The sequence below is a fragment of the Archocentrus centrarchus genome, chromosome 24 (assembly GCF_007364275.1).
Source record: "Archocentrus centrarchus isolate MPI-CPG fArcCen1 chromosome 24, fArcCen1, whole genome shotgun sequence".
NCBI classification, from domain to species: Eukaryota; Metazoa; Chordata; class Actinopteri; order Cichliformes; family Cichlidae; genus Archocentrus; species Archocentrus centrarchus.
The window spans coordinates 22,180,020-22,194,601 of record NC_044369.1 but is presented as its reverse complement, the minus strand read 5'-3'; the positions used below and the strand labels follow the sequence as shown (position 1 = coordinate 22,194,601).

General features: G+C 40.9%; 1 protein-coding gene across 2 annotated transcripts in view; it reads left to right on the top strand.

Moving 5' to 3' along the window:
- plcb1l (phospholipase C beta 1-like) overlaps nt 1-14,582 on the top strand; it is a 122,053-nt gene that overhangs the window by 100,561 nt on the left and 6,910 nt on the right. Inside the window, exons 23-32 of one of the 2 annotated variants that reach the window (XM_030721590.1) lie at nt 567-671; nt 785-900; nt 3,295-3,430; nt 3,677-3,730; nt 4,006-4,225; nt 5,283-5,451; nt 7,627-7,703; nt 7,808-7,897; nt 8,052-8,109; nt 8,278-8,364. In XM_030721590.1, the coding sequence (XP_030577450.1) occupies nt 567-671; nt 785-900; nt 3,295-3,430; nt 3,677-3,730; nt 4,006-4,225; nt 5,283-5,451; nt 7,627-7,703; nt 7,808-7,897; nt 8,052-8,109; nt 8,278-8,364 (1,112 nt within the window). Of the gene's footprint in view, nt 1-566; nt 672-784; nt 901-3,294; nt 3,431-3,676; nt 3,731-4,005; nt 4,226-5,282; nt 5,452-7,626; nt 7,704-7,807; nt 7,898-8,051; nt 8,110-8,277; nt 8,365-14,582 lie in introns of those variants that run through there. The other variant, XR_004019187.1, reaches the window with a different exon arrangement.

Below are 14,582 nucleotides of genomic sequence, written 5' to 3'. Positions count from 1 at the left end.
ACATATTAGACTTTGTATATTTAAAATACAGTTTGACAAATCATGACATTTTTGCATAAGCTGGGGTTATTCCCTGAATACTGTGCTTTACTCTAGAGCCTGACCGATTTATCGGCCCTAATGTATCGGTATACTGATATTAGCTATTTGCTGATATAGTGGTATCTGTATTTATTACAACTGATAAATTTTAAAAAGAAGACACAGAAGAAACACCCTTCAACCATGTTGTATCGCATAGTTTGTCCACTAGAGGGCATGCTCCGTCTTCCATGTTGGCACCACGTGGAAGAGCCTAAATGAGTAATCCACTATTTTTAAACTTAATCTCAGTAAGGCTTCATAAATAACTGTACATACTGTAACAACTGTTTTGAAATCTCTTTATGTTTTTTGTCTGAAAGAAAAAAAAATATAGTTCGATTTTTTTTTTTTTTTAAATCACCAAATATCAGCATCAGTCTTAAAAATCCCATATTGGTCGGGCTCTACTTTGCCCTAATGTAGGCTAATCTTCTGAATTGTTTCTGAAATGATAGAGCTTAAATCTGACTCAAACCATGCAGGCTATCACTACATCAGTCTAAGGAATGAGAAGAACCAGTCCCTGACATTACCTGCTCTCTTCGTCTACGTTGAAGTAAAGGACTACGTCCCAGACACATTTGCAGGTAAGTCAGGTGGACACACTGATAGCCAAAAAAATAAAAAATAAAAGTTTCATGGGGATGTTGTTCCATGATCACTGTTGCAAAATCATCACTGTCTTCTTCTGGTTCCTCAGATGTCATCGAAGCCTTGTCCAATCCCATCCGCTATGTGAACCTGATGGAGCAAAGAGCCAATCAGCTGGCTGCTCTCACTTTGGAGGAGGGAGGAGAGGAGGAGGGTGACAAAGAGGTATGTGTATTCATACTTTTCTCTGCATCACAGATCATCCAAGATGTGTGTCTCTTCTGTACCGTTTGTGTTTATGTGTAGAAAGCTTTGAGGCCACTAATCAGTGGCTGATGAGATGAGCGGTCCCTCAGCCAGCTGGCCACTCTACTCATTGTGATTAAGAATCTGGTTAAAAAGTCAAATTATATATTTGACTTTTTAACCAGATTCTTAATAGGGTGAGAGAGCAGAAACAATTTAGAAAGAGAACTGAATAAAGAGCTTTTTGATATCATCCCAAGTGCTTTGAAACCCACAGCCATCTACCAGCACTAGTGAAGTGAAATAATGGATTATTAAGCACAGCTTCCACCACAAGCCCACGCAGGTGCTATCAGCAGACTTTGTTCAGGGCTTTTTTTTGTTTCATGGTCTCCTGTGAAAAACTGTACCTCCAACCATAGCTGTAGCTTCATTGCTGCAGCGTCAAGCTTCATATGGCATCTATCTGCAGACTCCAAAACTCAGAAACCTCCATTGCTAATCACCCCTGCATATATTACCACTGATTCTCCAAAAGCATGATGTACACCACACTTGCTGAAAGATTTTTTTTTTTGTCATCTTTTTTAACTGCAGGTCTGTGTAACAGTGTTTTGTTTTGTTTTTTGTTTCTTTAGTGTTTCGTATTCTTTCATGATATATTGTTGCTCAAGTAAAGGATTGGAATAAAAAAAAAGTGCTGATAAAAAGATAATTTCAATCATAAAACTGAAATACAGATTTTTATTTTTTGTAAGAATAATAAAAAAGAAAGCAAATGTCCCATAGTTAAAGGTAAGTAGTGTTGGGGTGACACCCCCCCCCCCAAGCGTACAGGAATACAGAAATTGTCTAAGCAGGTGTTCAGAAGTCAGTGAAACTTACACTCCGATCCCTGGATTTGGCCAGAGACACAATTTTTATAATTTTCCTCTGTAAACCATCACAGTCTATTGTAAATCATACAATCAAGATGTGATTGAAGTGCAGACTTACACAGCCCTGTGTACACAGACATAACCGTGACAATGGTTTCATACAGCTCATCTCAATGATAGATGCGAGCAATATCCCAAGAACTGTAGCAGTGAGTCAGCAAAGGCAAAGAAGACAATTGCATACAAGCAGCACTGATGTATCTACAGGGCAAGTTTAAAATGTATAATTTTTCAGTAGTTTTTTTGTTTTGTTTTTTTGCAAAAATCAAGCAAAAGTTTGTTTACAAAATAAATGCATTTCATTCTAACTCTGTTCCAGGCACTAACAGAACAATCTCTAAACTACTTCACATATTAAAAGCGTGCAGTGAGTAACTGAACTGCTGTGATGGATAGTATATAAAACAAGTGTGTACTTAAACTAGAGTTGGCAGTGACCTTTAGGCTCCAGTTTGAACACAACTTAAATGCCAAGAAGCTCAGAATTTGAGCGAGTCGCGGCTGCTTCAGAGAATGTGATCTTCCGCTTTGTTTCGAGTGACAACCAAGAAAAGACCCCAGACATCCCACACGAATGGGTCATCAACATTACAGCAAGGGCAGGAAAAGGGGTGTTACTGAAGTTGTTAGTTTTTAAGTAGGGCACCGAGGGAGCATAGCCGCAATCGTGGCAAATGGGTTTTGTTTGAATTGACTTAATGTAGGCGCCAGTGTAACAGGTAACAAAGAGTTGCTTTCTGAGGAGAGATGATTTCTAAGACTGGAGTGAGGATAAATTTAGACAAGGCAGGTTATTAGGAAAGTGGACTGGGGAGCGGGGTTGTTCCTGAAGGGCTTCTTTTATCTGCTCTGCCAGCTGATATGATTACCCACGAGAATGGCCAACAGAGAGCTGCATCATGCTGTGACCATGGAAACAGTGACCGAAAGAGGTAGAGCGGGGAGCGGTGGAGTACAGTGTGGGGAGATAAGTGTGGTGAGAGCAGGTGGGGTGGGGGGAAAAACATTTGGTTAGCATGACAAAAAAGCGAGATTATTTAAAATTGCATTAACCTTTCAGCGATAAGAGCGTATAAGCCAACATTCAGGCGGGCCAACGGGAAATTAAGATCTGCTGCGCCTTGGCACAGGAAACCATGCTGAGAGTGGGTTACCAAAGATATGTCTACAAACTAACCTGCACAGCACAGGTGCAGCAAGTGAGTTCTGAAAACAGGCGCAGAGGAAGCATTCAGGCATGCTGCACACTGTGTTTTCATTTTTACTGCGCTTCATATGAAGAAGCTTAAAAGTCTAATAACAATTGTACTCTGCAAAATGTTAAGAGAACATGCCTAATTTAAATGATAGTAATCACCTGGGTTTGTCCTGCAGTAGTCCTACTTTGCAGATTGTGTTCAATTGCGTAATTTTGAGTGTTTAATGTGATGGACAGGTGGAGGCAGGAAGCGATGCCCCCTCAGAACCTAAGGTGGACCAGAGGGTAACGCCTGCAGAGAACGGACTGAGCCACACACCCATTATTGCTCCAAAACCTCCTTCACTGGTCGGCCACCAGCCTCAGTCTGCAGGTACTAAATCGGCATACCTGCCTTCAGATCTCTAAAATTATGCTGTGTCAGTCTTACATTAGGTTATTCTTGAGGAACATTTCTTTTCTTACTAAAATGACTTGATTAAATGTATATAATACATTAGACCTATAAATCGCAGTTTACTTACTTCACTTCTACCTGACTTTTTCATTCAAGTTCAAAGATATTTTATCACTTTTGTTCTGCAACTGACTGCCAACTCACCCTGTGAATTCTGAACAGGCTCATTAAAACCTTCAGTGAAGACCGAAGACATCATCCAGAGTGTTCTCACTGGTAAGGCTCAGACTGCTAGATCTGTAGTGATTCTATTGATCTTTGTTCCTAACTATATTTGAAATCACTTCAATTTTTATTTGACCTTTTGACTTCCAGGCACTTGCAGGATAACGAAATCCTATTTTGCTTATTTCTTTAAGTGTTAATCATTCGCAGTTGGTTTGCAAATTAACAGCACTTTAATATTGAGGTCTTCCTTGACTTTAGGAAACAGTATAGTAAAGGTATGATAGTACAGAAATCTTTTCCCTCAACCTTTCTCTTATCTTTAGAACTGGAGGCTCAGACAGTGGAGGAGCTGAAGCAACAGAAGGGCTTTGTTCGGGAGCAGAGGAAGCAGTACAAGGAGATGAAGGAGCTGGTTCGGAAACACCACCGCAAGACACACGAGCTGATCAAGGAGCACACGGCTCGTGTGTCTGAGCTACAGAGCCAGCATCAGCGCCGGCGCGCTGCCCTACAAAAGAGCCATAAACGAGATGGTAAGAAAAGGTGGGTAGCCTTCCTCTTTTGTTTGCCCTCATTCTTCTGACGTTTTCCCCTCCTGCTCTGTCTGTCTTTAAAAGAAACACACATCCGTACAGCTATAAAGAATTAAGTTATTTGTGCTTTTTTCTAGCTCAGCTACTGTAGCTAGTCCAATGTAGGCACAGTGTCATGTTAAGATATCTCAAACAAAAGCATCCCTTATTCACAAGGAGGCACCGCACCAGGAAGCTCTGCATGTTTCATTTTTTTTTTTTAGCCTGACTCATTTTACTTGTTTTTAACTTCTATAAGAATATTTTGTTGTCTTTTCACTTGTAACACATGCACACAATCTCTGTGTGTTGTTCTGACAAGCAGCCTATTTCAGATTTCCTTTAGAAGCAAAGACACAGCAAAAGCAGGAATGCCATAAAACCAACCCAAAACGCCACATCACAGATTAACTTGTGGTACATCCTGGTGGCATACAGTCAATTATTTTCATTCTCCCCCAGTTTCCCATAAAGGACCATAAAGGGCACAATGAATCTATGGTGTAGTATGCGTTGCATAAGTTGATGTAGATACTTTTTCACACAGAGCCAGGTAGGTTTGGATAGCTTTTTTTTTTTTTCTTAATGAATTAAATTATGATTTATAAACTGCATTTTGTGTTTACTCAGGTCATCTTTCTCTAATCTTAAAATTTGTTTGAGCTGAAATGTTTAAGTGCGACAAGCTTCTGCTTGCAAAGGATAACCAGTCCGAGGAAAGTTGGCTGTGAAGCCACAGTTGGGATTAAAAGGAAAAGTGCTAAAATAGCCTGAACGGAGGCGCTACACCGAGGCCCAGCACAGGATACATAATCAGCATTTTGATTACTGAATCATGCAAAGCTAATCTAGTAGATCATGTGAGTAAAATATGGAGCTGGAAATGAGCATTATAGATTACTAATTCTCTAATGAGTCAGTTTACCTTTATTAAAGTGTGAATACTGCATGCAGGTACTTTGCTGACATTTAAATGTGTGTCTTAATCTGTGTATGTTTTGTTCATGTGTTTGCATGCCTGCGTCCAGTCGGTCGGAACAATCCCTGTCCACACTGGACCACGAACTGTGCGAGCTGGACCAGGAGTGCAACCAGAGGCTGGCAGAACTGAAGGAACAGCAGCAACAGCAGCTCCTCACACTTCGCCAGGAGCAGTACTACAGCGAAAAATACCAGAAACGAGAACACATCAAGCAGGTACTCCTCCACAAATCCAACAATTTATTAGACATGTGTACAGATGTGAAGGAGACGGTGCTGGTACTGTCTGCTTTAACTTCACTTTAAGAGAAACCTGCAGCTTTTCTTGTCAACACCAGTGGCCTTACTTATAAGTACATGCATAAACAAAGCCTGAAAGAGTGACACACCTGCAGCATCAAACAATACTGTGATGTCAGGTGCACATGTGGCGGATGGCACCAACACTCTTGCATCTCCAGTCCAATCACATGGCGCAGCTTCTCACACATGTGGATTAAGTGAATTAAGAAATCATATAACTTCATAGTCCCCTTTATGACTCTTTATCATTATTCAGGCCAAGCTCATCAGAACAAAACTTAAATGAATAAATAATCTTCTGGGGATGGCACTGCTTGTTGCAGTCATTTTTGGCTGTAAATCACTCAGTTTGATTGTTGTGATCATTTAATGCTCTGGCGACACAGTGTGTGCAACTCTGCGATACAATCACTGGCACTGCTGGAGGAATATGCGAAAGGAAAAATTACAAGGGAACAAGTGTTCAGGCAGCACAAAGTTTTCCTGGCTCGTAGGTTCTGTTTCATAAACATTACTTTCCTTCTCAGTTGTTGTCATAATTCTGTGCAAGAAGCCACTGATCAGCATTCAAGGGATCCTTTGCATTGAGCAAATATAGTTGAATATGGGCAAGGAGAGGGCAGGGAATGAGGCTCACACACATGCACACATTTCCTCGTGGACTGTGAATTATAAAAGGGTCACTAACTGCAGATGTGCGTGTACAGGGTTTGAACTCTTTTGGCACATGCTGTATCAGGGATCCTACATACCACATTGTTCTCTATTAGAGGCCCATTGCCCCTTTTATTATTTACTAGGTCTGCCTTTGAAATGACATTATGATGAAGTCCATATGTGTTCCAGCCAAAACGATGCTGTGAAGTTTATTAAAATTATGAAGAGATGCACACTGCACATAGATGAATGGAAGATTGAGGGTCTGATTTACCAAGTGAGACGAATCAGGATTTATCCAGAGAAATGCTGCTTTGTTCAAAACTATTCCACCATATAAACCTGAGGTCTGCATGTAACAGCTGACCTGTAGGATGTGGGTGGCAGGAAACATTATTTTGTCAGAGCCTGATAAATCTGCGTGTTCCTGGAGTTACTGCAGATGTGCAAATGCACATATGGCACATTGTGCAGTTATGCGTACGCGTGCACTGCTGAGAATAAACATGCAGAAGCTTTTCGGTGCTTTGCTGTTTTCTTTGTGGAGCGAAACACTTCAAAATGCTCTGATCACTGTAAGAAGTAACTTTGTTTCCTGCAGTACATCCACGGCTCGTATTTGGGGTGAGGACTCAGTGAAGAGTTTTGGGACACAGTCAGTTTTTTTTTTTGGCTCAGTTTGGAGAAGTCAACCCATCCCTATCAGGCATCCATTCTGATAACCCCTCAGCCTGGCAATGAAAATAAATTAACACAACACTTTTCAGTCACAAAACTGAAGCTGCACCTCTTTAGTAAACCCTGTTAGTTGCCTATACTGCCTGCCACACCAATTCTCATACTTGCCTCCATACATAACTTATATGCCCCTATGGACTCGTGCTCCTATGCACTTTCCCTGAATAAATAATTACAGGCTGCAGTGCTCTCACACAAACACAGATAATATAAACAAGCATGTTCTGTATGTAAAACTGGGATAAACAGATGCCACACACAAACAGGAGCTTGCCCTGACTTGTTTTGGGTAATGTGCTGACAATCTCCAACTGTCCTTGAGCTCAGAAAAGCAAGCACAGGCTAACTACAGCATGAATGCTGCTGGGTCATCCCCCTGTAGAATATGGCAATCATTGTTTTGCTGTCTGTGCTCATGCTCTCTTGTGCGGCATGAAAAAAAAAAATTAAAGTATTCTGCTCCAATACCCCTGCACAGTGAGCACAGCTCAGGTGTTTATCCAAGCTTAATGAAAGACTGCGTTGTTTACAAGATCTAAATGTTGTGTAATTATGATCAGAAGCACAGCAAATGTGGCTTCAGTGATATAATAGCTGAAATAAACCATTAATAAGAAACACATGTTTTCTGTCACACTTTCCTCAGTTTTGTTCTGTGTTAAATTATGGCTCTCACTCTTTGTCTCTCCCCAGCTGGTTGAGAAGCTGACCAGTATAGCAGAGGAGTGCCAGAGTGCTCAGCTGAAAAAGCTCAGAGACATCTGTGAGAAGTAAGGATGCAATATGCACTCATATTTATGGAAAAACAGAGAAATCCCAACTTTATTTTTACTCTTTTTTTTTTTCTTTTTTTTTGCCGCCCTAACATCTACAGAGAAAAGAAAGACCTAAAGAAGAAGATGGACAAGAAAAGGCAAGAGAAGATCAATGAGGCCAAATCTAAAGACAAGAATGTGACAGAAGAGTAAGTGCATATTTAAATTAATAGGATTAATAAACTGTTTCAATTTGGGTTTGGGTGTTATGCTTGTATGACCACTAGATGTCACTGTATATTAAATATTTAGTTCAACCGTGACTGCTTGCTTGGTTTGACTGGTGATAAATCCTCCCCACAGAGAGAAGTTGGAGATCAACAGATCGTTTGTCAACGAGGTGGTGCAGTATATCAAACGGGTAAGCAGTGATAGTGATACAGAGCGCTTACAGTACTGAAAAGTAATTGTGCTCTTTTTTGCAAATTTGAGATATTTCAAATTTGCATTGCTTTTATGACATATAATTACCTTATACTGTGTGTGTGTGTGTGTTTGTGTGTGTGTGTGTGTGTATGTGTGTTTCTAGTTGGAGGATGCACAGAGTAAAAGACAGGAGAGGCTACTAGAGAAGCACAAGGACATCCGCCAGCAAATCCTGGATGAGAGGCCCAAGGTATTTTATTTACCAACATGTCAAGTTTAGTTTTAAAATGAATGAAAACTTACTTTTAGGTTAAATATACTAATGGACTACACACTGACATTTGTAATGAATCCAGTCACATTCCCAGCCCAGCTCACTTTACGGTTCTGTAAGGTACTTTACATGTGATCATCGTGGTGCACAGGTAGGGTGACCAAATATACAGCATTTTTATTCTTTGTTCCCCCGTCCTACATCTTGAGACAGTGTCCCACATTTTGACCGGTCCTGCAGGATATGCACTTTTCTAAAGTCTGGCTTTTACCTACTGTATATGAAGGGAAGGCTTTTTTATTATAGTAAGAAGAAGGGCAGCCTGCCTAATGACAAGCTTTGCAGATTTTGTTGAATATGATGGCAACCACCCCAAAGAAAATGAAGCAACTGTATGTTCTGAGACATAGTGTTTTTGTCTTTTTTTTTTTGCTAGAGTTCAACACGAGAAAAACACAGTGTGAAGTGACACAGTATGTGTGCCATGATTGGCTAAAAGATTGCTAAAATTGTCAGATGTGGCTCAAAAAAGGTATATGTACATCCAAACTAAAGCCCCCAAACTATTATCAGACAAAAGAGCAGCTGAAATTCAGAGTACCTCTCAGCATTGTTGACGTGTCCCACTTTGTCCTGCACAAACAAAGTGTTTGCCCCACATTTAGTTTGTTGTGATGTGGTCACCCTGTGCACCGGTTACAAGCCTCACAGCACACCATGCATTCTTGCAAAGAGATAAATAACAGTATATTTAAAAAATATATTTTTGCTGTATGTTGTCCTTATGTCCAAGTATGTTGATTTCATCCACTAGGTGGCAACATGCACCAGGCTAAATGCTGTAATGTAATTGTGCTAAAATGTATAATGAACATTGTGGAGTAAGAAGACTGTATTACAGAATGTCTTTTGTGATACCTTGAACCTTTATTCCAGTTTAAAAAAGGCCGTCACCCAGAGTTTAAATATCAGTACTGTCAGTTGATGGTTGTGTGCAGTATAAGCTGAATCACAATGAGGAAGTTGTTGGAAACTGTTTAATTGCCTTGCTGTTGCTCCATCATTCCTTGGCCGTTATTAGTGTGCTTCCTGCAGTCAGGCTGTGATGCCATCGTGCCTCTCTTGACTATTGTGTAGTGGCTGCTCCAGTGTGTTAGTGCAATGATTAGCATGCATCCGGTACAAGTTGCAGAGTTTCCAATCATATCATTGTCACTGTCATTGTAGGGTGCAGCTGAGGAGCATGGTAAGAACATTGTTGCATCCCAGTGTTGAGCACTAATGTAGCATAAGAGTGGCAGTATTAATGTGCAAGCTTGTTTATACACCTGGGCTACTGACTGGCAACAAGTATGCATTGAATGAGACATGCTGTGCATTATTCTAATGCAGAAAACTGCAACAGGAAATTGTAGCAAACATTATTTATTGAAGGCAAGCCTATAGTGAGATCACACCCCATTTATGTGCTCAACATTAATCTCCCCTCTGTTGCCCTGTTTGTGCCTTTAGGGAAATCCTCTGTACAGAAATTTAATTATGATCATGCAGTCTTTGTTGCTGGGCTAATACTAAACACAAATGTGAGCATTTATTAGAGAATAATCTTCTGCTTGACTTTTTTTTTTTTTTTTAAATCTAATGGGTATAAGTTGTGTTACAGCACACTGTAGTATTGTACAAGGAAGTCAAGATTACCTCAGTTTGCCAGGGAGTCACGTGGATGTGTTGCTCCTATTGTGCTTATACATGCGATTAAACGAAGGGTGTATTATGAATTTACGGTCTCTACTCGTGAGCGCGCGCGTGTGTGTGTGTGTGTGTTTTAAAGACAGGCATAAATCAGAAGTCTTCAGTTGGAGACAGCTCCATAACCACCCACACTCAAAGTGACAGCTCCTTGTTCCTTTGAAACCACTTGGAGTTGAGTGTGGGAGGTGCAGCACTGTACAAACATCCAGCCCAACAAATCGCAGGTTTTCTATGTTTTTTTCCATAAAGCTGCAGTAGGGAGACATGAGGAGAGAATGGCAGGGTAGAGTCATGATTGTGACTGCGTAACTAACTCAAGCTGTTCAACTTAGCTCCATTTTGTGAGATTGTTATTTTAATTTCTAAAGCTTCTTGTCAATAACACTATGACTTCGGTTTGAAAAGTCTGCACTGGTTTGAGTCGTATTAAAATGTGTCACCAAAGTCTCATCAACACTGAAGTAGCAGTGTCCAAGGAGACAAAGGGACACGCTGATGCAGTTTTCTTTGTTATCACTTTTGTGTTTCTGTTACACTTCATTCTGTATCCAGTCCTTGTTTCTTTACACAGCTGTAACTGTATCCAACCCCTAACCCAGTGCTGTAAACTATTCTCTGAATCAAAATCTGCATCATTGCAAAGTTAATTTGCCTGAAGAAAACTATTACGTACATAATAATCAGCCAACTGTGCAATGTCTGTTCTCATGGAATGACAGTCATCAGTATGCAACATACGCTGATGTCAGAGGGCACAACTCTAGAGACAGCTACTGTAGCTCAAGATACCCGAGGCTGTGTTTGTTCAAAAATTCAGGATGCTCTCCAAAACACTGGTATAACACCCAGTGATGCAGGTACACTTCTGCTTGAGATGATGTGGTTTATTGGTTTTAATGATAAATCCAGTGTTTGTTGATAGTTTTCATGCTGCTAGTTGTGGATATTCACTAACACCCTCTGTGCATTTTAAGTGTTTTTAGTGTACCGCTCACTGGCTGCCTTGATTTCATGCTTCACTTATATCTTAGCAGTTTATTTGCATGGAGCATGGTTTTATTCGGACGGGGTGAGATCTATTTCCAGTGTCCAGCGCTGCATAAAAATATGTAAGTGAATGCCCTTGAGAAAGTCACTGAACCCAAAACTGCTCCTACTGAGCAGGTCATTGGCCTTTTGTGGTGGCTAGCACGCTATGTGTGTATGAATGTGTGTGATTGCGTACGTAGGCATGCCTTGTAAAAGGCTTAGGTGCTTCAGTCTATCCACTGTCTCTAAAATGATACTTATAAAGTCAATCAGACACATAAACAAAGCAGGAAGACTTAGATACAGGATGTTAAGGGCTCCGGTGGGAGATATTGGATATGGGGATATATCCAAGTCTGCTATGCAGAACTATTTTTGTGGTGTGTTTCTGTTGTGATAGTCTTTATGAGTCAGAGAGAGGAAAGTACAAAACACTTCCCCTCTCATTCAGTTCTGACAGTTTCTTCTCTGGGTCTAATGGACATGTATAACCATCCCTGGTGGAGACCTTGAAAGCTGAGCAGTCCGCTACAATAGCGGGTGTGTGTGTGTGTGCGCGCACGTGCAATACATGTGTGGGCTCGCATACATGTCCTATACCAGCCTAACAAATTAGCTACATATTTCTACAGTGCAGTGAAATCTTGCTCAGTCCTCATGGGATTTGATCTGTGAGAGATTTGTTCCTCTGTGCTCCGACTTTAGCATTAGCAACAGCCGCAACTTGCGTTTGTAAAATTCTGCGCTTTTAGCTGGTGTTAGTATGAAGATCACGTACTAAATTGAACGAGACGCGAGAGACAAAAAGAGAGACATGACAGGGTGTGTTATCACTCGCAGCCTGTGCACTTAGGTGTTACTGTCCTGTTAATGAGCCAATCAAAACACCCTCCAGGAGTCAGCAGTGCACGGCATGGTGGCAAAAGGCATTTCCGCACACTTCAAGACTCTGTATCCTGACGTGCTGCTTTTTTTCTTACTTACGGCCATATGGCCAAGGTCACGTTGTCCACAGAAAGACTTTGCGCCTCCTCTTCTTTGTTTGTTCCACTCAATCACACCCGATCTTTTAAAACTTGCTACTTCGAGTCTGAAACATGCTTTGCAGCTGAAAGCTGAGATAGTATTCTGAGTGTGACTTCATACCTTGAGAACTTAATAAGATTAGTGAAAAATTTGCAGTTGATTTAAAAAAAAATGGTTGTTTTGAGATCTCTGCTTAACAAAACTATTGCTCAGTCTTTTTGGGATTGTAATCTTTTACATGAGCTTTGTAGAGTTTGATTTATTTTTGCTTAGACCATCCCAGAGCTGATCAGATCACATTTTTTTTTGCTTACATGAATGCAGTGAAAAGGACTCTAACCTCAGTGGAGGGCTTTACAATTGTAGCAGACTAAAAGCTTATGAGGGCATGTTGTAATTACTAGTCATCCCTTCACACTTTATTTGGCTGTGAAAGGAGTATGAAACAGTCAGAAGGCAATATGTTTCACAACATGGTGCGTTGGTTTACGCTTGTATATCGTACGAATTACATCTTTACGTAGGAGAGATATTGCTTCATTGTTGCCTGAACGAAAAAGGAAAAAACCAAAAACATCTTATGGTGTCTTCCTCTGTGAAAGCCTTGAATGCACACGCGCGCGCGCACACACACACACATATTTGTTCAAGAAGCAGGAGTCCTGTGTGGTCGTCATGGAAACTCGGATCCCCCCCCACACACACACACACACACACACACTCCCCCCTCCCTACCTCTCATATCCTCTTCTATCCTTCATGACTCTCTACAATCTGTTAATTTGGAACCGAGTCCTCATGACGCAATCTGAGGGATGCTTGCTGGAGGTGGAAGAAAGCAGCAAGAGGAGGATGATTGGGGGGGGGGCAGACAGGTTGGTGGATATCATGGGAGGCAAGGTGTTGGTTGAACAGCAAGGGAGCTGGTACATGGTCTTCTGTTTCCCTCTGTCGCTTTCTATGTCGCTCTCTCATTGGGCGGTGCAGGGGTGGCCACCATGTTCCCTCATCACAGACTTTGATCTGCATCATCTCTCTCTGGTGGGGTTGCATCAATAATGCATTTTTTCACTAACACACATACACACCACACACAGGGGACACTGAGTGCAACCCACAGGCAGTGAAGTAAAATCCATTGTATATGTGTGAGTGCGCATACATGTTGCACGCTTGGTTGCTCTTGTGCTCTATTATGCCAGCTGCTATTTTAGATTAGTGCATGAGTGTTCATTATGTATGCCCACATGTGCTAATGAAGGTCTCCCGGGTTGTGCTCTGTCTAAGGAACATTGAAACTTTCCTCTCTGCAGTGTGCTTTGGAGCACTCTGGCATCAGCACCTTTTATTTATTAAACTGTAGCTATTCTACAGCAATAAAGAGGGAGTAAAGTAGAGGTGAGAACAACAACAACAAAAATGTGATACTTTTAATGTGGGGAAAGGGCAGTAAATAAAGTGAGTAATGGATGGAAGTCTGGAAGTCCAGTATTGTAGCTTGCATGTTTTAGGCATATTATAAGCAAAGTTTTGACTGTGACACAAAGCTTGGTAAATACCCGAGAAAGGCTTCAGTATGTCAAATTTAGAGATTCGTATAATCAGTATGAATCAAGGCTGAAATATTCAGTCTCCGGTCAACACTACATTTTGCAGAATTGTTAGCGGGAAGTCGGGAAAAAGTCCTGTCATGGACTAGCAACAAGTCCAAGTTGCGCCTCACACCCAGTGTCAGCTGGGATAGGCTCTGACCCTGAATAAGTGTATAAAGTGGACTGATTCTTATATAGCGCTTTTCTACTTTACTTGTACATATATAAGTGGTCAACAGGATGGATGAAGAAAATCATTTTTCTGTATGCTCTTCACTGAAATGAACAAGAACAATCAGCGATGTTCTTCAGCAAGCAGCTAAATTCAAATAATCAGTGAATCAGATGATAATGTGGAATTTGAAAGGTGTGCTAATGTGATTAACTCACAAGGAATAATGACCTGACTTGGTCTTTCCAACCAAGGCTCAGCATGCAGGTGTTATCTTTTAAGAAGCAAGATATTTCGCCCAGGCATTGGTAGAAGCCAAAACAGAGCTGAAATTGAGAGTGAATATTAGACTGCTGTATGTGTAAATACCATAGACTCTATATAAAAGATGGATGTGCAGGAGTCACCGTGATATTACCATTTGGTTTGTGAAATTCATTTTTTAAACCTTTGACGAGGAAACAAGGCTAAGGCGTGCTCATAATCTTATCCTAATACAAACCATGCCCTAACCCATTCCCAGTTTTACTGTCTCTTCTACTCTACTTAGGACCATAATTAACTAAACAAACAGCATGTTATATTAAATAATTGACTTGAAACTAGCAACCAAAGCCAAAAAA